Genomic DNA, 25,231 nt, shown 5'->3' with positions numbered 1-25,231 from the left:
CCCATCGCAACCCCCTGGACAATGATCCTCCAGGCCTTCCTGTCCTCTACCATTCCCCAGAGTCCATTTAAGCTCACACCGACTGCTTCAGTGACTCCATCCAGCCACCTCATTCTCTGTCGTCCCCTTCTTCTTTTGCCCTCAATCGCTCCCAGCATTAGGCTCTTTTCCAGGAAGTCCTTCCTTCTCATGAGGTGGCCAAAGTATTTGAGTTTCATCTTCAGGATCTGGCCTTCTAAGGAGTAGTCAGGGCTGATCTCCTCTAGGACTGACCAGTTTGTTTGCCTTGCAGTCCAAGGGACCCGCAAGTATTAGTGTGTAAAAAAAAAAGTTGCAAGAAAATCCAAGACTTCACACGTTATGCATGAGTCACTGACATCATTAAGCCTTTTTTTCTTAGCTGTGCTGTGACTGTTATGAGCTTAGGTGGCTTTAAAGGGAAATCAGCCCCACTCCCCCATTCAGAGGCAATATTCCCCTGAATCTCAGCTGTGGAAGGTACAAAATCAAGGCAGGGGCTCATGTTCACATGCTGCTTGAGGGTTTCTACTGTAGGAAAGAGGCTTCTGTATGGGTTCTTTTTATGACGTGCAGACCGGTGTACAGGGCTCTTTTTATGACGTGCAGACCGGTGTTTAGTGAACACTGCCAAAATTAACCGTTTTGTGGGTGCATATTACCCTACCTGTAGGTCAAGTCTGTGAAACCTTTGGCATTATGTAGAATCTGTCAGGAACTCATTAGGAAGAGGAATATGAAGGTAAACTAGTTCAAGTTAATTCAGGTAAAAAACTGGCCTGCTATATAGTTCAGCAAACATGATCACATGGCTGCAACAGTGACCCAAATGTGTTTGGAAATATTTGGGCATTCTTTGCCTCTGATGCCGGCAGAAACACTGCAATCTGTACAGGACAACAAGAACAGCCGAAGAGCAAGACATGAGCACACGAGTGAGCATTCAGCACAAACTAGGCAAGCATCTGTACACTTGGGAAACCAACAAGATTCTTAGAAGCCCTGCTGAGCAACAAGCCTTCTTAGGGTATGCAGAACAAAAGAATGCTGTAGCGTACATGGCATTTGTAAGACGTATTGCTCGTCTCAGCCAACCCCTACTAGCTCCATCAGCCAGATTTTGCAGTGTTAGTTCGGGGGTGTGTGTGTGTGTCGGGGTATGTCTGTGTGTCTTGACCCTCCAGTTTGTTAGGGGGGGTGGCCAGTAGCCCAGCAAACTTTCTTATCAGAGTAGCTGGCAAGACTCCTGATGCTCAGGGGGAAAAGCACTGCAACCTGTCATGAAAAGAAAACTAAATCTCTCATTAAAAAAGAAGCTACACCACCCTGTCAACAAAAAGTTTGAGCAGCTTATGAAAACATGTTCGGTGACATTTGCATACCATTGATTTCATGCCACTGTACCACAGGGAATAGGCCAAGGCTCAGAGGCAGAGCATCTATCCACCTGGCATGCAGACGGTCCTGGGCACCACTCCTGGCATCTTCAGGTTAACATCAATCCAATGGAAGGTGATGGGAAAGAACTCTGCTGAGACCTTTGAGTGCCACAGCCAGTTAAAGAACACTGACCTGACTCTGTTTAAGATGGCTCAGTGCATTCACTTTATCGGCTACCCCTCCCTCACTACCACCCTCCCCAATACACAAAATAGTTGACCAAAAGAAGCCAGAGTGTGGTTTCATTAGCAGTAAACTAGTGGCAGGCAACCAGGTAACCATAAGAGGTAAGTGGCCAGATCTCCTCTGACAGCTATACGTAAAAAGCCATTCAGGCTTTCAGCATCCCTGCGTGACCTCTGCAAAAAAATTCATTCTCCTAGACAAAGTGAGACTTTTCAGACAAGATTCTTAGGCACAAAGATAATAAACACAGGGAGATTATGCAGTGGGCATTAGTCCATAAAAGACAGCACATGGGGCAGCTTTTAAGATGCCAGAATGTCTTTGTGGTGGTTTTTACTGTAACAGATCATTATTATTTCAGTGCATTTTCCAGCACACCTTTCCATGAAAAAGCAGCATGCCTTTTTCTTTCCTCCTGCATTTGGTCTCCCCAAAGACCTGTCCAATGGAGTGAGAGCAACAGGGCCTCGGCCATACAACCCAGCTACACGGTGGAGAGGGATCTGGAGTCTCCCAGCTCTGTGGCCAGGACTTTCACTACCACACCACAGCAGCTTGCCTATCCCCCTGGAAGGGGGCTGAGCCTGTCAGGGAGTCAGCACTGCTGTTCTCAAGTGACAGTGTCATGTGCAAAATGGGCTTCCTAGCAAAAAAGAAAGGAAGCCAAGTCACCAACCGTGCATACTCACCCCTCACCTCATGCAACCAACTGTGTACTTTCTCTCATACAGAGGCATCTACTTGCAAGGAAGGGCAGGTTATTTTTGGGGAGAACCCATCGCTAATAAATCACTGCTCCTATTAATTGGAAGGATACCGGGGAACGCCTTTTGAAGCTTCTGTTAAGGTGCACCAGAATGATTCAGACTCCTGCCCCTCCCCTAAACAGCCAGAAGTTAAACTTTAACACTAATATTCAGAATACAGAAAAACAATGGAGCATTTCTCCTTCCCTCTTCCTCTCTCCCACTCATCCTTTTAGTATTACAATAGACCACTGTCACAATCAGAGTCAGAATCTGGATAGCAGCAAACAAGGCAGGGATGCTACCTACACTTATGGGCTGCCCAGGGACATACAAACACACACCAAGAATAGATTCAAATGAGCAGCCGGGTCTGTCTGAAGCAGCACAATAAAATCAGAGTCCGGTGGCACCTTTAAGACCCACAAAGATTGATGAGCAAGCTCCCGCCTTGAATAAATCTTTGTGGGTCTTAAAGGTGCCCCTGGACTCTGATTTTATGGCACACCAAGAACAGACTTTGCTAATTAGCTAGAGGAGGGCTCCAAGCGCCTTCCCCTTCGGAGCACTCGAGTCAGCTAAAACCCAAGGTGAAAAAGGCAGCAAAACCGACCTCCTGCGTATCCCAGGAGCTTACAGAAGCTTGGAGGGAAAGATTTAGACTAAATAAATTTAGCCCCAGGAATGCCTGTCCCGGCCATAGTTATACGTGGCCGCGGGACTTGGACCATCCTGCCCCACGGTAGACTGCGCTGGGACAGGGGGTACATCTGCTTCCGCAGAGAGGCTCTTGGGCTGCCGAGCCAGGCCGCCCCAGGGCAGGGGGTTTCCCACGGGCACGCCCCTCCGGCCGCCGCCTGCAGGCCGGGCCACGGGAGCCAGCCCTGCCGCCCCGGGGCGAGGAGAGACCGGCCGGCCGGTCCGTGGTCGGGGAGGGGGGCGCGGAACGACGCGGGGTGAGGTAGACTGCTCCCCGCCGCGGAGGCTCACCTGCCGGGCGCCGTCGCCGCGGCGGCTACGTGTCTGACAGGCTGGAGGCGGCCCGCCCCCGGCAGCTCCGCTTCCCTCGCCGCGCCGGTGCCGGTGCCGTCGCCGCCGTCCCCATCCCGCGGGCAGCCGCAGCCGGGCGAGGCGAGGGCGAGAGACGGGCAGCGCCCCGCCCTCCTGCGTCAGCGGAAAGGGCGGGGCCCACGCCCGCCGCGACTTCCGGTCAACGGTCCGCCGCGAGCCGCGCCCGGCCGGAGCCCCGCAGGCCCCCCCTCCCGCCAGGCTGCGCGCGCCGCCTTGAGGCCCGTGGCCAACGCCCCGCTGGGGCCGGGAGCTCCCGAAGGAGCCTCCTGGGGCGAGGGCAGTGGTGGTCAACCTTGCCTTTAATCCAGCTCCTCCTGTTGTGGTGACCCCCAACCATAAAATCATGCCAGTGTCCTTTCACAGAAATTAAACCGACCAATGGCGTGAAGATCCATGGTTCGTGATTGTATAGAAACTGGGTTTTTTTCTGGAGTTTCTCCGTTCAGTTCTGCCTCTTGTCCCACCCATGCCCATCTCGCTCTTTTCCACTGCTCCAGACAGACAAATGCTCTCTTGATCTACTCCGCAAGGCTGTTGTGTAGATGGCACACACACACACCCCGGCCAAGCTGCGACCCCTGTGAAAGGGTCGTTTGACCCCCAAAGGGTTGAGAACCACTGGACTAGGGGAAGATGGGCTTGTGGGTCTCCCCAGAGGGACTCCCGGGAGCCTGCCCTCGCCTTTAGTGTAGCCCCCGGTCAGCAGGAGCCCACCCCTCTGCCTCCTCCGCAACAGCCGCCTTTGGACCCCCCCGGGAGGGTCTGCCGTGGCCCGGAGGGCCCAGCCAAGCAACCGGCAGAGGCAGGCAATAGAAAACCACTCCTGAACACTCTTGCATTGAAAACCAGCCGGGGCGTGATGGGAAAGGGGATCGCATGGTATCCAATATCCAGTCCGTAGCCGTCTGGGAACTGCCGTCTCTGAGACAGGCTCAGTGAGCGACACCTTTTCATGCAGTGATATAAAAGGACATGTGGCGGCCTGGTCTTGTCTGGGAGGCCCAGGGTGGAATGGAAGAGAAGCTGCAATACAGTTGGAACAAAATCCACAATACTCCAGTTACTACCACATGCAACGAGCCTTCTGAAGATGTCTGGGGTGGGTTTTAAAAACCTAATTCCTCCCCTGCAGTCTGAAGTGGGACAGTCCATTCTGCCATCTCAGTCTTCTTCCTTGTGTCGTGCTGGTGTTTGCGGACTAGGCTGACCCCCCCCCTCCAAAAAAAAATCTGTAGTGCAACTCGCGAAAATTCATCTTCTGTTCCACTATATATTTCTGATAAGGCCTTGGAGGAGGAGCATGTCTCATGGCTTAAGGGCCACAGTGCTTTACACCCACTCAGGGCAGCTGTCCCATCCCTGAGTGCCTCCTCCAATCGGCTTGCCTGTCTGTCCAGTGGCTAGCCAATCACCTTCCTTCCCCCACCCCTGGCCACCCCTCCTCCTTCCACTTCCCTCCGAGGCTTGGAGGCTGCAGATCCCTGCTGCACGAGAGCTGCTCCTGCCAGTGAGTTCCACAACAGCTGCCTGCAGCCTTTCCAGGTCCTGGGGGGAGGGGGAGCCCATCCACAGAGTTCTTGCACCCCACCCCCCAATCTAGCACCTGTTGTATTCCTGAATGCAACAGGCTTGGCCCCAGTACTGAAATAAATCTTGTTAATTGTTCAGGTGCCACTGGACTTTTGCCTTAAAATGCTTTTTTAAATATCGCAAAATTGGTGAGATATATAATCTTCTTGGCAATTTGGTGTGTGTGGTTGGGGGGGGGTGTTCAGGGAGGGCAGTATATAAATAAATAAACAATTTCCCGGACAACTGGGAAGCTGTAAGGATGAGTGGGCTGTGTAAGGATCTGGGCTGCAAGCTTATGTGAAGTTCTTTGGCTGGATGAGGATTTCAGATTATGGAACCCCACCATTGTAGGGACTTCTGTGTCCTGAAGGTTCTCCTGCTTTAGGACTCTGCATGCCTGGCTTTTTCAGTCTCTGGTGGAGAAATAAACAGGCCAGTCCTTTGGATCTTGGCATCTTGCTTAGGGAGATGGAATTTTTTGAAAAAGTTTCAGCCTCTGCTCGGGAAGAAGAGATCCCCCTCTGTATCCGAAATGCTTTTTCTAACAGCTCTCCCTCCTCTTAGCCTTTCACTTGCAAGGATGGTCCTCACGGCACAATGCCTCTCCTTCCGGGGCCGCGTTCCCCACACTCCGCCCTTCTCACCAGCACCTGTTCTGACGGGTCTCCAATCAGCCCACGATGGCAGCTGGAGAGTCTCCAGAGGGCACCGTAAACAAGCAGGCCCAAGTCCCTTTCTCGGGTTTCCGAGGGCAGAGAGAGGCTGCTTCCATCGCGATGGCTGAAAAGGACTCTGAATGCTCCAGCCTGCGCCTAGCTGAGACCCCTACCCTGAAAGGGCTGGAAGAGCTCTTGAACACCGGGAGACCCTCCTGTAACCACGCCGACGAAGTGTGGCCAAACCTCTTCTTAGGAGATCTGTAAGCATTGTCTTATTTATTATTTGTTGCAGCGCGATTCCAGCCTTCCTCCAAGGAGCTCAAGAAAACAGAAGCATTAATAGGACTCTCCTGCTAGCAGTGGGGTTTGTCTCTGACGTAAGCAACCTTGCGTTCTTTGGGTTGCCAATCTCCTGCTAGGGCCTGGAGATCTCCTGGAATTACAATTACAATTGGCTTTCCAACGGCAGCAGTACGTTCTTCTACAGGAAATGGCTCTTTTGGATTGTAGAGTTTGCTGTTTGTTCACTGTTCCTCAACTTCTCCTAATGCCCCATTTACCCAAGGCAGGGGTAGTCAAACTGCGGCCCTCCAGATGTCCATGGACATCTGGAGGGCCGCAATTTGACTACCCCTGGCCCAAGGCCACCCACGGTCCAAACGTGAGACAGCAAGGACGCGGACTGCTTGGTGGACGCGAATTGGATGCTTCAGTCCGGCTCTGCACCAATGGCCTGCCGCTCCGGTCCCCTAAGCGAGCAGCCTGGATCTCCGTTTCTTCTCTGAGAAGCCAGCAGCCATGCCACTACCTTAAGGCCCAGTGCTGCCAACTCTGTGTTGGTGCTATGCATCCTTATGGCTGCCAATCTCCAGGTGGCAGCTGGATGTCTCCCACTATTACAGTTGATCTACAGACAACCAAGACCAGTTCCCCTGGAGAAAATGGCTGCTCTGGAGGGCGGGCTCTCTGATGTCATATCCTGCTGAGGCCCCTTCCCAGCTTCTACTACCAGATATCTGCAGATATCTCCCAACCCAGAGCTGGCATCCCAATATGCCCTGTCTCACACCACAGCACCTCAGTAAGGTACTACTAACCATTTTAGTTGCCAAAGTTTTAACTAAAATGCTTTTATAATATGCTGCCTACCTTGCATTTTATCTTTTATAGTTTATTTAATCGTTTTAAGATCTGTTTGGTTATGTAACCCCATGGCCTATTTTATTATTTTGTTGAAATTTTAAACCCTGTTTTTATATGTCTTATACATATTTTATGCCAATAAAAGGTTACTGACTGACTGACTGACTGACTACTGCTACCAAACAGGCCCTCTTCCTTTGCTGCCAAATGACCCTCTTACTTTCTGTCTCTCTTTCCTTTAGTGTTATAGCCCACAACAGGTTTGGCTTATGGAAGATGGGCATTAGCCACGTCTTAAATGCAGCCCACGGCATGATATTTTGCAAAGGATCCCACGGCTTCTATGGTCCCGGCATTGAATATTATGGAGTACCAGCCTATGACCTTCCCAGTTTTGACCTTAGTCCATATTTCTATCCTGCGGCGGAATTTATTCAGAAAGCCCTCAGCATCCCGGGAGGTATGGAAAAGTTACGGTGGACAAGGGCTGATAGCCCATTGGGGGAGTTTGGGCAATGTGGCACCAGCTTTGGAGGGTGCTCGCCACTGTTTCTCTAAGACAGACTAGAGCAGGGGTAGTCAAACTGTGGCCCTCCAGATGTCCATGGACTACAATTCCCAGGAGCCCCTGCCAGCTAATGCTGGCAGGGGCTCCTGGGAATTGTAGTCCATGGACATCTGGAAGGCTGCAGTTTGACTACCCCTGGACTAGAGGTTGTGGTGTGAGCCTGGTGGCTGTCATGAGGAGGTTGACAAGCAGCACCATTTGTCCTTCTCTACCCAGCACAAGAGCCTCTTGTGGCGCAGAGTGGTAAGGCAGCCGTCTGAAAGCTTTGCCCATGAGGCTGGGAGTTCAATCCCAGCAGCCGGCTCAAGGTTGACTCAGCCTTCCATCCTTCCGAGGTCGGTAAAATGAGTACCCAGCTTGCTGGGGGGTAAACGGTCATGACTGGGGAAGGCACTGGCAAACCACCCCGTATTGAGTCTGCCATGAAATCGCTGGAGGGCGTCACCCCAAGGGTCAGACATGACTCGGTGCTTGCACAGGGGATACCTTTACCTTTACCTTTACCCAGCACCAGTTCCGACCACAGAGGTTGAGAATTCCTCCTCAAACCCCTCTTCCTTTTGCTTGTCATCAGTGATGGCCAAGCCTTGCCCTCATTTCCCTCGTAGGGTAGGGTAGCCAACTTCCAGGTGGTGTCTGGAGATCTCCTGGGATAACAGCTGAACTCCAGGCAAGTGAACCTACTGCCCATCAGCTTCAATGGATGCCCTCGACTTCTAGGATTTTGGGAGACAGGAAATTTCCCCCCTTGTTGACTCCCTCCACCCCATGTGTAATTTTTATAGACCACTATCATGCTCTCCCCTGCACATAACCAATCTGAGCCCTTCCACCCAGCACCATTTTCCCATCCATGCACCGAGACCCCGGGTCTGTGCAGCTGAGCACTGACTAGCCAAAGAGATACGTGGATTCCAAACAACATAAAAAGGGTTCACAGGCATTTAATGTTTTTGTTGATCTAATTGTAGGAGTTAATTCCCTCCCCCCCCCCCATCAGAGCTATTTTCCATGAACAGATTAATCCCAGCAGTACCTTAGAGACCTTCAGTTTTCCGGCAGGAGCTGTCAAGAGGCAAAGTTCCCGTCATCTGACTAACGCCAGCTGTTAATCCAGAAATCCAGCTGAACTCACATCTAGCTCTTCCATGGCTACCCGCTGAAATTATATTCCACACGTGCTCATACCACACCCTAACTGCAATTTTCTGTTAACCTTTTGTTAGCAGGGCAAGTAAGTCATAGATATACACAGGCTGTCTTTAGAATTAAGGAGGAAAGGATTTATTTAAAGAAGGACCATTATTGGAGAGTGCAGGAGACGGATAGAGATAGCGTCTGTCCACATGGCTGGCTAGAAGGGGAGAGAGAGAAGCATCCAAGAAGAAGGAGGAAACTGCCCCTAAGAGTAGCAATCTAGAGACAGACAAGAAGCAACCATTAACAGGACAGAAAGATCTTGAATTCCTATATAACACTCTTTTTGCTGCCCCCTTCAGGGTCTTCTTATCTTTGTACACCATTGCCTATTCCAACATTTTCCAGTTTGGAGATGGGGTGGGGGCCCAACACAGTTTTCATACGCCTGGAATCTGGCACGTTTCTCATGTCTGGTGGGATGTATTGGGTTTGGCGCTGTTTAACTCGATCATCAATTACTTGGCATCAACGTGAGGAAAGTCACTCCCAATACATACATTTTCTGGACAGTCCCAAGCAAAACGAGAAGAGCTCCAAACTGCTCGCTCCCCACTGGGGGAATGGGCCACCAAATGGCAGATAAAAGACACCGAAAATGTGAAGCAACCGATGTACATTAGGCCAAGAAGGAGGGGGGGGGGGGAAGAACTTTTGCAAATTCATCAAAAAAGATGAGAAATAAACAAATGGAAGGAAGTTCTTCCCAAATCCTAAAACTCAGCAATTCAATTAAACTGATTGGCAATATGTTTAGAAAGAGCAGGATGGAATAATTCATTCAGTAAATAATCAAATATGGAATTAGTTGCCACAGGATGTTGGAACGCTCACTCGCAGAAATGTCCAGGGAAGGATTAGACAAATTAATGCAGGAGGTCTCTTCTTGGCTCTTATCCTTGATTACATTTATGAACAGAAAAAGGGGTTGGACGGTTTGAAGCTAAAACTTAAAAGAAGCCATGGCCGCTTTCCTAGGGCTTTTCTGCATGTGATAAATATAGTGAAATGCTTTCCTTGTGAAGATGCTATATCCTGGCTGCTCCGCATGTCGTCGCCAACCTCCCACATCTGGCCAGCAAACTGCTCGCTACATCCGCCGTTTTAAAGTGCTAGTTGGGGAATCGCATGAAGTGGATTCACCAACCTTACAAGAGCTATCCCCTGGCAGACAACCAGAAGGCCACCAGCAAAAGAAATGTATGGAGGCAGAGAAGCGCTACCTCTGCCTCCAATGTCCCACCTCCCTCTCCCTTGTTCCTGGGGATGGGATTTTTTTTTAAAGGAGAACAGCCTGGAGCAACAAATAGGCGGACAAGTGTGCAGGTGATGCCAGAAATCCCCCCCCAAAAAAGTTGTGACACAAAGCATGCCTTTCTAAAGTCCCCCCCCCAAAAAAATCAGGAATGAGACTAATTTTTAAAAGGATCAAGACTTGTGTTTCCATAAGGGGTGGCATTCAAAAAGCACTATGCGTTTAAACAGAGAAGTATTAGTTTTTTAAAAATATGAGCGGGCATCATGGGACCTTTACAAAATTGAGAAAGGGGATTGGCTGCCTGGATTGATTGACAGGCGGAAGAGAGTCACGTATTAAGCATATTGCTCTCTTCCACCATTTCCAGCAGCACTTGTGGAGGGTGAGAAGCACGAAAAGGCGGCAGACAAGAGCGAGACAGCAAAAAGGTGCAGAGTGGCCAGGAGGAGCGATAATCATAGAATCATAGAATCATAGAGTTGGAAGGGGCCATACAGGCCATCTAGTCCAACCCCCTGCTCAATGCAGGATCAGCCCAAAGCATCCTAAAGCATCCAAGAAAAGTGTGTATCCAACCTTTGCTTGAAGACTGCCAGTGAGGGGGAGCTCACCACCTCCTTAGGCAGCCTATTCCACTGCTGAACTACTCTGACTGTGAAAAACTTTTTCCTGATATCTAGCCTATATCGTTGTACTTGAAGTTTAAACCCATTACTGCATGTCCTCTCCTCTGCAGCCAGCAGAAACAGCATCCTGCCCTCCTCCAAGTGACAACCTTTCAAATACTTAAAGAGGGCTATCATGTCCCCTCTCAACCTCCTTTTCTCCAGGCTGAACATTCCCAAGTCCCTCAACCTATCTTCATAGGGCTTGGTCCCTTGGCTCCAGATCATCTTCATCGCTCTCCTCTGTACCCTTTCAATTTTATCTACGTCCTTCTTGAAGTGAGGCCTCCAGAACTGCACACAGTACTCCAGGTGTGTTCTGATCAGTGCCGTATACAATGGGACTATGACATCTTGTGATTTTGATGTGATGCCCCTGTTGATACAGCCCAAAATGGCATTCGCCTTTTTTACTGCTGCATCACACTGCCTGCTCATGTTTAGTTTACAATCCACAAGTACCCCAAGGTCTCATTCACACACAGTGCTACCTAGAAGCATATCCCCCATCCAGTAGGCATGCTTTTCATTTTTTCTGACCCAGATGCAGAACTTTACACTTATCTTTATTAAATTGCATCTTGTTCTCATTTGCCCATTTTTCCATTGTGTTCAGATCTTGTTGAACTCTGTCTCTATCTTCTGGAGTATTTGCCAGTCCTCTCAATTTGGTGTCATCTGCAAACTTGATGAGTAGTCCCTCCACCCGCTCATCTAGATCATTAATAAATATGTTAAAAAGTACCGGGCCGAGCCTCTAGTCTGATGAAACACCATTGACAGCAATTCTTTGAGTGCGATTCCCTAACCAATTCCCTATCCACCTAACTATCTGAAAATCCAGATTGCAGTCCTTCAATTTATCCATCAGAACATCATGGAGAACCTTATCAAAAGCTTTACTAAAATCCAAGTAAACGACATCAACCGAATTTCCACAATCCAGCAAACCTGTTACTTGGTCAAAAAAAGAAACCAGGTTGGTCTGACCTGTTGGAGACAAATCCATGCTGACTTCCTTGGATCACCAAATTGTCCTCCAGATTGCTCCCTTTAATAACTGCTCCATTATCTTCCCCATAACAGAGGTCAGACTCACTGGTCTGTAGTTTCCTGGGTCATCCTTCCTCCCTTTTTTGAAGATCGGAATAACGTTTGCTCTCTTCCAGTCCTCCGGGACATCTCCAGTCCTTAAAGAGGTCCCAAAGATGATGGACAAGGGTTGTGCAAGTTCTCTGGAAAGTTCTTTGAGCACTCTTGGGTGCATTTCATCCAGCCCAGGGGGTTTGAACTCATCCAGTGCTGCTAAATGCCTCTCGACAACCTCTCTATCTATGTCAACCTGCCACCCAGACACTATCCCTTGGCTACTGCTATCTCTATATGTGCCTAAACCCTTTGACCTGTGGGAAAAAAACAGATGTAAAATAGGTGCTGAGCCTTTCTGCTTTCTCTGCATCCTCCGTTATAGTTTGTCCATCTTGACCCAACAGTGGGCCTATTGCCTCCTTTATGTTTGCTCCTCACATAACTGAAAAATCTTTTCTTGTTATAATGGGCTTCCCTGGCCAATCTTAGCTCACTCTCAGCTTTGGCCTTTCTGATGATTGATCTACAGTGCCTAGTAACCTCTAGGTACTCTTCTTTAGAGCTCTGTCCTTCCCTCCATTTCCTGAACATTTTCCTTTTCTTTCTTAGTTCCTCTTGAAGTTCTCTGTTCATCCAAATAGGCTTCTTAGAGCTCCTGCAGTGTTTTCGTCTTTCTGGGATAGTCATTGATTGAGCATGTAATAGCTCTTGTTTGAATAGCGCCCACCCTTCACATGCTCCCTTCCCTTCCAGCATTCTCGTCCATGGTATGACACTCATAATGTCTCTGAGTTTATTAAAGTTTGCCCTACGAAAATCCAACATCCGTGTCTGGCTACAAGCTTCCTTGCCTCCCCATCTCAAAAGGAATTCTATGAGGACATGGTCACTTCCCCCTAGGGTCCCCACCTCCTTCACCTCATCCACCTGTTTAATATTTAGCGCTATGCCATTCAGCTGGTGTAATGCTATTTTTTCCGATGTGCAGAAATGCCCTCAGAGTTGAAGAAGTAAAAATATTACAGTGTGGATATTTCAAATCATTTAAATAATTTCCTTCCCTAAATCTGTTTCTGTTGAACTTGGGACTGGTGGTGGTGGTAGACAGTGCCATCAAGTTGGAGCTGACTGATTGGTGACCCCTTATGGTCAGGGGTGGTTTGCACCTCCTGGATTCTGCTGGTCTCCCTTCCAAATACTGGCCAGGGCCAGCCCTGCTTAGCTTCCAAGACCTAACAAGATCAGGCTAGTCTAGGCTATCTAGGGCCTAGTCTGTACACAATAGATAATGTACTTTCAATGCACTTTAGAAATAGATTTTTCCTGTTCTGCACAGGAAAATCCAGCTGCCAAAGCACATTGAAAGTGCATTATCCTATGTGTGCAGAATGGGCCCAGGTCAGGGCAAGCAGGGGATGACTCTCCAGTCAAACTCATGCAAACCAGAGGGTTGGTGCCTACTGCTTGGATGCCAAGAGGGCAGACTCAGAGTTGGCTTTCATTTGACCCCCTTCCTAAGCCGCATCAGCTGTGGTTGGGAACATTGTGTTCCTTCCTTCTGAGCGAGGTTTGAATACAAAATGCATTCTTTACCAAGTTGCTGATCTGTCGTTTCCTTTGGCAGCCAAAATCCTCGTGCACTGCGCAGTGGGGATCAGCCGGTCCTCTTCCTTGGTGCTGGCGTTCCTCATGATCTACCACCATCTCTCTTTGACTGAGGCGATCAAGGCGGTGAAAAAGCATCGGTGGATTTTCCCCAATCGGGGCTTCCAGAAACAACTGAGGAATCTGGATATGCAGCTAAAACCACGCTAAGCAAAGCAACAGCAATCGCCACCCAGCCACACCCTCAGATCAGGAGACTATTTTAAAGCCATGCACTCAATGACATTAAAGTGTGTACTCTTCATTCCTGTGCAGGGGGGGAGGGTGGCAGTAAAACAATCACATGTAGGTTGCTTTAAGAGCCAAAACCAAGTGAACCCCGTGTATAGGCACAGAGGCTCCATCATCTTAGGCCTAGGTCAGGGGTGGCCAAACAGTGACTCTCCAGATTTATTTATTTATTGAATTTCTAGATGTCTACTCCTGGCCAGGCCGGCCCGTGGCGATTTGCAATAAAATATAAAAACATTAAAACCTTAATACAAATTACCCTGTAAACCGCCCAGAGCCGTATGGAAGGGCTGTATATCTAGATAAATAAATAACTGGGCGTGGGCCCTCCATGGTGACCTAGGAAGTCGCCTTCCCTTTCCTCTCCCCACAACAGACACCATGGCAAAGGGGGAGGAAGGAAGGTAGTGCAGAACGGTGTGTCTGGACTGCTGGCTGGGGCCACCTCTCCAGACCATGTGCACCTGATACTGCAGCAGCTAGACATGGCTAGTGATCCCCCTCCAAGCCCAAATTCAAGTGTTTTTTGACCTTTAAAACCCAAATGTCTTGGAATTGTGGTATCTGAAGGACCACCTTTTCCCATGTGGTCCTTCCTGCCTGGGAATTCAGAACCCAGGGAGAAGCTCTCCCAGTTGTCCCAATCAAAGAAGTTTACTGGGTGGGCACATGAGAGAGGGCCTTGTCGGTGGCAGCCCCAGAATTATGGAACAACCTGGGAGATGTGCCCAACAGTTTCACTTTAGGAGGCTGTTGAAATCAGTTATTTTAAGGACCTCATTTAATTAAGTTGCTAGCAGTCCTAAAGTGTGTTTTTAAATGTTGGGTTTCATGTTTTAATGTATTTTATTTGTTGTACCCTGTTTATAGTGTAAACTGGATTGAGTTCCATAAGGAAGGAGGGTAGCTAATGAATTTTAAAATAAATTTATTTATTTAAATAAGCACAGGTGTCTTCTGAAATGTTTCAGACGGTTTGGTTGGGGTCAAGGCATTCTGGGAGGTCTGTGGGCTCAGCTGATCAATACAGCAGCACCATGATGGTTCATCAGCACTTTGGACCCTGTAGATTCAGTGACGTCAGTGACAAAGAAATCAGGGCAATTCTGCACCCGTTAAATGTAGTGAAATGGTTAACTTAGGTAGTCCTTATATTCTGGCCACTCCACATGACGTTGCCAACATGCAGTGTGCAGGCAGCCAATTGCTCACTACGTCCTCCATTTTAAAGTGCTAGTTGGGGAATCGCAGAAAGTGGATTTCCCAATCTAAAATGCATGAACTACAGGAGAGCGAGAGCCTCTTGTGGCGCAGGATGGGAAGGCAGCAGAAATGCTGTCTGAAGCTGTCTGCCCATGAGGCTGGGAGTTCAATTCCAGCAGCCGGCTCAAGGTTGACTCAGCCTTCCATCCTTCCGAGGTCGGTAAAATGAGTACCCAGCTTGTTGGGGAGTAAACGGTAATGACTGGGGAAGGCACTGGCAAACCACCCCGTATTGAGTCTGCCATGAAAACGCTAGAGGGCGTCACCCCAAGGGTCAGACATGACCCGGTGCTTGCACAGGGGTTACCTTTACCTTTTTACAGGAGAGCAACCAGCAGGCCACCAGCCAAAGAAATGTATGGAGGCGAAGAAGCACTATCTCCACCTCCAGTGTCCCGCCCTCGCAACTGCCTCCCTCTCCCTTCTCCCAGGGATGGGATTTTTTTTAAGCGAACAGCCTGGAGTAAAGAATAGGCATACAAGCATGCAGGCAAAGCCAAAAATATTTTTTTCCCAAAGTTGTGACACAAAGCATGCCTCTCTAAAGTCCCCCCCCCAATCAGGAACAAGATTGTTCTTTTAAGTATCAAGATTCAGGATTCCATATGGGGTGGCATTCAAAAAGCACTATGCCTCTATGATTAGATACATCTATAATTAGATGCAGAAGCATTGATTTTTTAAAAAAAATCAGTGGGCATCGCAGGCCCTTTAAAACATTGAGAGTCACGTGTAAAGCGAGTTGCTCTCTTCCGTCATTTCCAGCAGGCAATGTGGAGTGTAAGAAGCATGAAAAGGTGGCAGATGAAAGCGAGACAGCACGAAGGTGAGGAATGGCTGGAGGGACGATAATAAGCACTACACCATTATGCTGGCATAACGCTATTTTTTTTAGTGTGCGGAAATGCCCTCACTTTTGTCCAAATCCATTGCTACTTGCAACAACAACAAAAGTACTCTTCTGCCACTAAATTGGAGTAGAATTTTTTGAAAACTTTTCGGCTCAGAGCCGGTGCATCTGCTCGGGAGGAAGAGGAGATCCCCCTCTGTATCCAAAATGCTTTTCCTGACAGCTCTCCCTCCTCTTAGCCTTTCACTTGCAAGGTTGGTCCTCACGGCACAATGCCTCTCCTTCCAGGACCACGTTCCCTACACTCCACCCTTGGACAGGCGACTGGTTTCTCACCAGCACCTGTTCTGACGGGTCACCAATCAGCCCACGATGGCAGCTGGAGAGTCTCCAGAGGGCACCGTAAACAAGCAGGCCCAAGTCCCTTTCTCGGGTTTCCGAGGGCAGAGAGAGGCTGCTTCCATCGCGATGGCTGAAAAGGACCCTGAATGCTCCAGCCCATGCCTAGCTGAGACCCCTACCCTGAGAGAGCTGGAAGAGCTCTTGAACACCGGGAGACCCTCCTGTAACCACGCCGACGAAGTGTGGCCAAACCTCTTCTTAGGCGATCAGTAAGTACATTTCTATGGAATAAGACTGTAAAGCTGTCATCAAAGATTCTCTCCTGTAACATAATTACTTCAGCCTTAGATTTTTATTTGAGACGCAAGCATGACTTCCAAACACACTCTGTCCCAGCACCAGAGCCCTCTGCAGAGGTCCCACTCCATCTTGTTCACATAAATGAGGAGGCTGCCAACTGGGCACATCGGGAGCACGAGATTAGTGGGGTCAGTCAGTACCTCTTGCGAACCATGCACCATGTGGAAGGGAATGCCATGCACTGCTCAGTCCCCTTCATGTGGGTTTGCATGAACAGAGTGAAACATCTGGAGAACTGAATGTTACTCAAGGATGAACATAAATCTCTTGCATAACCAGAAGCAAGATTGCACCCCATTGTTTTACGCAAATATTTTTAGAAGCATGTTGCCCAATTAATTGCTTATAAGGTTTCATTGTGTGCATGCAAAATTCCTTGCAGAATTTGTATAATGTAAAATAACTTCATTGAAAAGCTGCTTCCTTAAAAAAAAATCAACAAGGATTCTCACCCCTTATGTGGAACATGCACATAAGGGATGAGAATTGCTGCTCCCTGCCCCCTCCCTCCTCCCCTCGCCCCCCTCCTTACCTGCTAGCATGTCTGCTGGCTGGGGCAAGGCTAGCCCAGTGCAACACAGCACTGTGCAGCACTGTGCTGGCCCCACCCCCACCAGTATCTCGAGGCTGCCCCCACACTCTGGAGGGTGGGAGCAGCCCCAGAAGACTGGCAGCGGCGGCAATGCCAGAGCACTGAGTGCGCCACAGTGCTCTGGTGCTCTGCTGCGGCTCATCTACTGGTGCAGTCTCTGGGAGCAGGACTACGGATGTCATGTCCGTGGACTTCCGTTGGAGGGACTGCACCAGTAGATGTTCCACATCAAAAATTGTGGATCTACATAACAGGGACTGTGAAGGCAGTACCTGCAAACAGCCCAAAAGGCCCTCACTGGCTGAAGCTTTGGTATCCTACAAGAAAGATGTTTTGGTTTTGGTTTTGCATCAGAGTTCAGACACTAGGGTGATAAACTAGCATTTGGCCTGGACCACTTTAGACGGTGAACTGATCCTATGCCCAAGCACTTCTCCATCCCAGATGCAGCAAGTACTTAAGTGTGGGAGAAGTAGAGTTGTCAACTCCCAAGTTGGAGAAGCCCTGGAGATTTGGGGGTTGGAGCCAGTGGACGGTGGGTACTTGGAAATAAGAGGGACCTCTGCTGCCATTTTCTCCAGGAGAATTTCTATTTATGTTCTTGAGATCAATTTTAGTGCTGGGAGCTCTCCAGGTTCCACATGCAACCCTCAGGAATTGACTATGTTAAACCCTTCCTTCCTGACCCTCTCGTTTTGATGTGTAGGGATGTTGTTGTTGTAACACAGAAGAGCACTCAGTTAGGCAGGCCCCCAAACTTGAGGCCTTTTCCACTACTGTAGACTCACATTCTAGCTAAAGCAGGAGAACTTCTCAAAATTCCCAAATGATGCAGAAACATTTTCCCATTTGCAGACTGAATAAGCAGGATCCTCATTTTCTTGATGGGAAATTGGATCTTCCTTCGTATGTCCCTGGCAGAATATGACTTGCAAAAAGAAACAACAGCCTTTGGTTTTTCCACTAAACTGTCTCTTCTTTTCCTCTAGCCTTATAGCGCACAGCCGATTTGGTTTATGGAAGATGGGCATCAGCCACATTTTAAATGCTGCTCATGGCACGCTGTTTTGCCACGAACCCCATGATTTTTATGGAACCACCATTGAATATTATGGAGTGCCAGCCCATGACCTTCCTGACTTTGACATAAGCCCATATTTTTACCCTGCAGCAGAATTTATACACAAGGCCCTGAACACTCCAGGAGGTAGGAAATCATTGTCGGTTGTGATAGTTGAGTAGATTTCAGAGGGGAAAGGGGAGGGCAATGGCTCCATGGCAGAGCATGTGCTCTGCATACAAAAGGCCTCAGGTTCAATCTTCAACTTCTCAAACAACAACAACAACAACAACAACAACAACAATAAATACTACTACTACTACTACTATTATCGTTGTTGTTGTTGATTTATAAACCACCCCTCCCCTTAAGGCTAGGAGGTGATATGAAAAGCCTTTGCTTGAAGACCGGGAGAACTGATAGATTGTTGTACTGTTCTATTGAAAATTGTATAATGTTATATGATTGTTATAATATTCCATGTAAACTGCCCAGAGCCCTAAAGATACATACATAGACATAAAAAGGTAAAGGTATCCCCTGTGCAAGCACCGAGTCATGTCTGACCCTTGGGGTGACGCCCTCCAGCGTTTTCATGGCAGACTCAATACGGGGTGGTTTGCCAGTGCCTTCCCCAGTCATTACCGTTTACCCCTCAGCAAGCTGGGTACTCATTTTACCGACCTCGGAAGGATGGAAGGCTGAGTCAACCTTGAGCTGGCTGCTGGGATCGAAATCCCAACCTCATGATCAGAGCTTCAGACAGCATTTCTGCTGCTTAAAATAACCGTTGCTGGTCAGAGAAAATGATTCACAGACCAAAGGCCGGAGCCTGTCTAGAGCAGCCTCATGTGTACACGGTGGTATTCTGGCAACATGGAGCCTGCCCGCCTTGGAAGATATTTGCCACCATTTCTTTGGGGAGGGTTGGAGGCTGGAGGTGTCAGACTGATGGTTGGGTTCACCGTTGGGGCTCAGAAGGAGACAGTCGAGTGGCACCACTTTTGTTGTTTTCCTCTTCCCTGCCTCAGTTCAGACCAGGGATGTTGAGAATTCCTCCTCAGCCAGCCTTCTCCAGCAATGATGGCCGAACCCTTCCCACAAGGGATCTCCAGATGACAGAAAGGAAGTGGCTCCCCTGGAGAAAATGGTTGGATCATAGCAAACACGGCATCCTTCAGCACAGAGCTATGTGGCAGAATAAGCTAGGTCAAAGAGGCATAAATTGAACAAAAAAAGTTTGAGTCCAGTTGCACACTAAGACCAACAAAGTTTTATTTAAGGTAGAAGCTTTTGTGTATATGCACAGTTCATCAGATGCAGGGGGGGGGGAATCTTCACTTTGAAATTTGCCCCCCCCCAAAGCATTTCTCCACAAATCAAATAATTTAGGCCCTTTTCAGCACAAGAGAGGTACTTTTAAATGAAGAATCTGCCCCATTCTTTCTTTGGCTGTTTCAGAGGGAAATGAAGAACTAGGACACACTTTAAGGAAATTCTTCACAAACAGAGATCATACAAACAATGCCGGGGGGGGGCAGATCCTCTTTCAATCCCCAGCACTTGAGCATACCACTTTTGTTCAGTCCTTAAATACAATGTAGCCATTGGTACTTACTGCTGCAATACAGAGCAGTACCTTCCTTCGTGAGGGAAGTGAGATAAAACAGCAGCACCCAGAGGAGCATCTCACAAGTAGACCTCTGGACTGCTTGCTTCTCCATCCAGGGTGTAAACTGCATGGAGCTTTTATTCCAATCCCAGGTCGATTCAGTCCCTGTTGTCTACACAAAATGCAATTTCCGTTTTGATTTTGGGCGATTTAAATTTTCCTTCTGCAGCAAGAAGGATTGATCCAGAGTGACCCAACCTTTATTGTGCGATATCTAAGAGTGCTTTTAATGCTCAATATTTCTAGATTCAGATTGAGAAAACTGGCTGTTTTGAACCTCTGTGGTATAGATGCCCTGACTGGCCAAAGGTGGCCATGTGACAAGCTTGCCTTAAAGGAGAAGCCCCTAATTTCTTTCAACTTCTGTCGGATTTTTTCTCCTTCCTCTGCCTTCTTCGATCCTCTCCCCCCCTCCAAGAAAAGAAAGAGGCTTGCCCCCCCTTTCTGAACTACCCTAACCACGTGCAGAACACTTTTCTGTTTCAATGGGGAGAGGTGTGGAAGAGGAAGACCCGAGTTCAAATCGATCTGAATTCAACAGGATTGACAATGGAATAAACAAAGTTAAGTGCAGACTCTGCCCAGGAAAGCACAGATCATAAATATGTGTGTGTGCTCTGTGCTTTCTCAATGAAGGCTAGTACCATTCTGAAATCTCCCACGCATAGCAACAATGAGGATGAAAATCCCTGTCTCCCAGTTACCACATCCCACAAGAAGCTGAAGGCACGGCAGGTTGTCTTTTTGTATTACTACCATAGAAATGAGTTTGTAGGGGGGTGCAGCCCCACCAAGTTCCTTTACCTTCCTTGCTCTTGGTGGTGTCCTCCCAGTGAGAGGATGCTGCCAAGGATGAGGGCTGGGAGTGGGGTCCTGGAAGGTCGACAGGACAAACTGAGGGATGGCACCACCCCACTCTGCCCACCTGTGACTACAGCCCTGGATCTCTCCTTCTGGGTCAACAGGACCAGAGAATGGCAAGTGAGATACAATGTAAGTTGGATACCAGTGATGCACATTTAGTCAAAAATATACCCATATACTGATTGTGTTTATTGATTTTAACTACCCAGAAGAGATTTTTAAATGGTGAAAATGAAGAGAAAATGCATAACTTGAGTTTATTTATTCATTTGCTTCAGTTATACCCTGCTTTTCTCCACAACAAGTAAAATGGCTTAGAACATTCTCCACTCCTCCATTGTCTCCTCACAGAAAGGTAGGTTAGGCCAAGGGAGCACATGACTGTTCCAACTCACCCAGCATGTTTCCGTGGCAGAGATTTGAACACAGGTTTCATGGATCTCAGTCTGATACTCTAACCAACCAACACATTTTGCCAGCTAACGTATTATCAAGAATAACCTAAGCAGATGAGGGGGGAAACCGAGAGGGGCAGGAAGGCTCTTTGTCAAAGGACAAACCGCAATGATTAACAAAATATAGAGATGTTATTCAAACTTACAGAAGGCCCTTGTGCTTGGTAATTCCGTTAAACGGTTTGGAAACATGGTCTGAAAGAACAAGAGGAACTCATTCATGGGTGTGTTCGATGCCATCAAGTTGCTTCCAGCTTATGGTGACTCACGAACTAGTGACCTCCCCAATGTCCTATTGTTAGCAGCCATTCTCAAGTCTTGCAAACTGAGAATTGTGGCTTCCTTGGTTAGCCAAGCCGTCTCCTGTTGGGTCTTCCTCTTTTACTGCTGCCTTTGACTTTCCCTGGCATTATTGACTTTTCCAGTGACTCTTCTCTTCTCATAATGTGGTCAAAGTACAATAGTCCCAGTTTAGTCATTTTAGCTTCTAGGGAGTGGTGAGTCTTGATTTGAACACGAACCCATTTTTTTTTGTCTTTTGGGTTGTCCACAGAATCTGAAAAACTCTTCTTCAACTCCACATTTCAAATGAATGAGCTTCCTTCCTGTCAGTTCAATTCATTGTCCAGCTCTCATGCCCATGCAGTATACAGTAATGGGAATACAAGGGCATGAATTATCTTGATCCCCAGTGACACATCCCTTCCACTAAAGAATCTTAACTAGCGCCTTCATGGCTGCCCTTCTATCTCCTTCTTGTTTCTTGGGTGCCGTATCCCTTTTGGTTGATGACTGAGCCAAGGAATTGAACATTTTGAACAATTGCCATTTCTTCATTATCATTAAAGCTGTGCAATTCTGTTTCATGCAGGAAATTATGATCATGTGGAATTCATTGCATGCTGGAATGCCCTTCAGCACAATTGCGTTTGCCAAAAGATTAAAAAAAAATCAACAGAGAAGAGGTTCATTTTTGGCTCTTACTGCTAATAGATGCTGCAGGGTTATGGGCCTGCAGGAATAATCTGCTAGGAAGAAACAACAGTAATTGAAATCCATTCATCTAGGAGGGCTTTTAAGATAAAACATCTCATGTTGTTGCCCTTTTGGTTCCTTTGGCAGGCAAAATCTTAGTGCACTGCGCAGTGGGGATCAGCCGGTCCTCTTCCTTGGTGCTGGCGTTCCTCATGATCTACCACCATCTCTCTTTGACTGAGGCGATCAAGGCGGTGAAAAAGCATCGGTGGATTTTCCCCAATCGAGGCTTCCAGGAACAACTGAGAAATCTGGACATTCAGCTCAGATGGGGCTAAAGAAAGCAAAAACTCCTCAGGGTTGTTTTAAATCAGAGTCTGGAAAGTTGTCACAGAAATTTGCTTTTCATATTCACTTCTGTAAGGCAGCCATCCTTATCCATGGTTCCTCTATGTATTTGTGAAACAGCCTGGAGGGGTGGAACGTGTCCGGCTGTCCGAGCTGGAATAGGACTAATCAGGGTGCAGTCAGCAATGCTGTCTGCACCCTGATTGGCCCTGCCCCTACAGCTCCCTCCCTCCCTCCCTGGATGCTAGCCACATTCATCTCAGACATGCCAGAGACAGAAACAGACACACAGAGCCCTGCCAGACCGAACACAAGCCCTCATTCCCTCCTTTTGCTCCTGCTGCGAGGGAGGCAGAGAGAGAGACACAGAGAGAGCTGCTCCAAGCTGCTGACAGAGACACAGAGAGAGCTGCCCCTGTTGTGATGGAGGGAGAGCGAGACAGACAGAGAGAGTTGCCCTAAACTGCACACCAGCCCTCCTTCCCTCCTACAAACCAGCCCTGATTACCTGCTATGCCTTCTGCTGCAAGGCACACCAATACATGCAGTGAGAGGGAGAGGGAGAGAGACACAGATCTACACCTTCCGGTGTCCCCTGGGTCCTAGCGCCCATTGTATTCCTGCTTGCAATGGGCTTGCTAGCTAGTATTAGCATAAAGTGGGTTGGGGGATAAACAGCCCCTCTACTTCCATTTGAACCTGCCTGATCACTTTTTTTAAATGTATGTATTTATTGGCTACTTTGCAACCCTAAATGAACTCCAACATACATAATATTTATTCTTTTGTCTATAGATGAACTGAGTTTACATTGATAAGAATGAATTTTAAATTTTATTTATACATCTAACAATTGTATTGTATTTTAAATTGTGGGAGAAACCCTGAACCTCTGGAGAAGGGCAGCATACAAGTACAAAAATAAATAAATGGTTGCTTAATATGTAAATAATAATAAGATACATAAAATTCATGAAGACTACTAGTAAAAATCAATAATTTAAATCTGATGGTAAGCACAAGAACAAATCAAATATATTCTTCTTTTTAACCTCAGTCATCATATGTTCCATTTTCTTCTCCAGCAACTGATGGCCAGCAGCGGCAGGTCTTTCTGGAGATGGCCCCCAGAACATGAAACCCAATCCATGGGGAAATCAACCCTCTGCTCTCAGTGGGGGCTGGGAAAAGGCCTGGAGAAATTTCAGATTTACAGCTGATCTCCAGACTATAGAAATGAGTTCTATTGGAGAAAACAGCTACTGAAGTTCTGCTGAAGAAAACATGGTGGGTTCTTTGGCATTATACCGCACTGAAGCTGTTCCCCTTCTCAAACTCTCCCCTCTCTGGGCTCCATACACCCCCCTCCAATCTCCAGGAATATCCCAGCTTGGAGTTGGCAACACCACTTCTTCTGGAAATGGGTTTCAATTACCAGTTCAAGAGTGTTTGGTAAAATCTTTCCCATGACTGGAATGCAGTAGTGAATGGTCAAAGAGGAGGTGGAGTGGCTTTGTATGTGAAGAGAGGGTTTGCCTTTCAAGATATACTAGAGGAGGAGAGTGAAACTTCAGTGGAAAATATCTGGGTGAAGATAAGAGAGGGGAAAACAGAGGGCCATTCCGCACTCGTCCAAAATAGCACAATGGTTACAAATTGAAATCGCTACAGTTTTGCCATTATGCACAACGTCATTGACAATCTGCAACACTCCTGAAACCGATCCGCAAAAAGCGCTTCGTTGTAGCGCTTTCAGGGAAATCCCAAAAAGTGGATTCACCCTCCAGAAAGCGCTACACTATTGCAACCAATCAGCAACACTAGCGAAAAAGTTCTGTGCGTTACCATTGTTGTGTCCCTCCCCCTAGCTCTCTCCTCTGATCTTCCGGCGAAGCGATCACCATTTTTTTTCCTCCGAGTGAGCGGAGATCAACGCACCGGCAAGCCTTTGTTTACTCAGCAAGGCTTCCCTGGCTGCAGAGCTGTTTTAAGTCACCAAGCACGAAACACACAGCCCCGTTTGCTGGTTTATTTTCCCTTTATTTTTTACTGTATTTTCGGCCGAAAATCGCGCCCGTGCCGGGGGGGGTATTTTTTTTTTCACTCGGGGGCAGTGTGGCAACGATGAAACAGCAGCTCAAACACCACCTGCTACCTCTACGTTGCAATGAATCAACGCAGATTCGTTGCAACATGTTGTTTTTTTTAACTTCCTTAAAGGGAAAGGGGCTTTTGGGGATCATGATAACGGCCGCCCATTGGCTGCTTGACGGCCAGGGGTGGGACAAGCTTGGCAATATTGCTTCCTGGCTAACGATTTTTGCCGAGACCGGAAACCTGTGGGAAACGAGAGAAACACAACTGGATTCCACTACAAAGCCAGGTACGCATAACGACGAATTCCACTATTTAAAATGGTGTTTTTTTGTCCCGCAACCAATTTGCCACATAGATCCTGGTGCAGAATGGTACAGAGTATAGTAGTTGATGTCTGCTAGAGACTGCCTGACCAGGGTGAGGATGTGGACGCTCCTTGAGCAGATTGATAGAGTGTCCGGGCATCGACCCCGTTATTATGGGTGAATTCAATTTCCCTGATGTGTGCTGGGAAACAAACTCTTCTAAACTCCGAGTCATGCAACTTTCTCACCTGCCTGGCCAACAATTTCATTTATGAAATGGTGGAAGAACCTATGAGAAGCTTGGCCATACTTGATATAATACTAACCAACAGGCAAGAGCTAGTAGATGGGGTGGAAGTGGGGACCTGGGTGGGGGAGTGAACATGTCCTCCTAGAATTCCTTTTGAGGTGGGGGGCCGATAAAGTCCATAATCAGATTTATATATTAGACTATCATAGGGCAGACTTTAATAAACTCAGAGACATGATGAGAGTCATCCTGTGGACAAGAATGCTGAAAGAGCAAGTGGTGGGTGGGCT

General features: G+C 47.9%; 3 protein-coding genes across 4 annotated transcripts in view; 2 read left to right on the top strand and 1 right to left on the bottom strand.

Moving 5' to 3' along the window:
• The window catches only part of SAMD8 (sterile alpha motif domain containing 8), a 37,614-nt gene extending 34,024 nt beyond the window's left edge, over positions 1 to 3,590 (bottom strand). Inside the window, exon 1 of one of the 2 annotated variants that reach the window (XM_077346004.1) lies at positions 3,381 to 3,590. The gene's annotated coding sequence lies outside the window, so the exon portion shown is untranslated. The remainder of the gene's footprint in view (positions 1 to 3,380) is intronic. The other variant, XM_077346002.1, reaches the window with a different exon arrangement.
• A 2,012-nt stretch (positions 3,591 to 5,602) lies between these two features.
• On the top strand, positions 5,603 to 14,446 carry LOC143841568 (dual specificity protein phosphatase 13A-like). The gene is made up of 3 exons (XM_077346005.1): positions 5,603 to 5,952; positions 7,078 to 7,295; positions 13,237 to 14,446. The coding sequence occupies exons 1-3, from the start codon at positions 5,714 to 5,716 to the stop codon at positions 13,425 to 13,427; spliced, it is 648 nt and encodes a 215-aa protein (XP_077202120.1). The 5' UTR covers positions 5,603 to 5,713; the 3' UTR covers positions 13,428 to 14,446.
• Positions 14,447 to 16,089: 1,643 nt separating this feature from the next.
• LOC143841569 (dual specificity protein phosphatase 13A-like) lies at positions 16,090 to 22,477 on the top strand. Its single transcript, XM_077346006.1, has 3 exons — positions 16,090 to 16,232; positions 17,905 to 18,122; positions 22,089 to 22,477. Exons 1-3 carry the CDS (start codon positions 16,090 to 16,092, stop codon positions 22,277 to 22,279), a joined length of 552 nt encoding a protein of 183 aa, XP_077202121.1. The 3' UTR covers positions 22,280 to 22,477.
• Positions 22,478 to 25,231: the final 2,754 nt, after the last annotated feature.

Source organism: Paroedura picta, chromosome 7 (assembly GCF_049243985.1).
Source record: "Paroedura picta isolate Pp20150507F chromosome 7, Ppicta_v3.0, whole genome shotgun sequence".
NCBI lineage: Eukaryota > Metazoa > Chordata > Lepidosauria > Squamata > Gekkonidae > Paroedura > Paroedura picta.
This window is presented reverse-complemented; position numbering and strand designations above follow the sequence as displayed.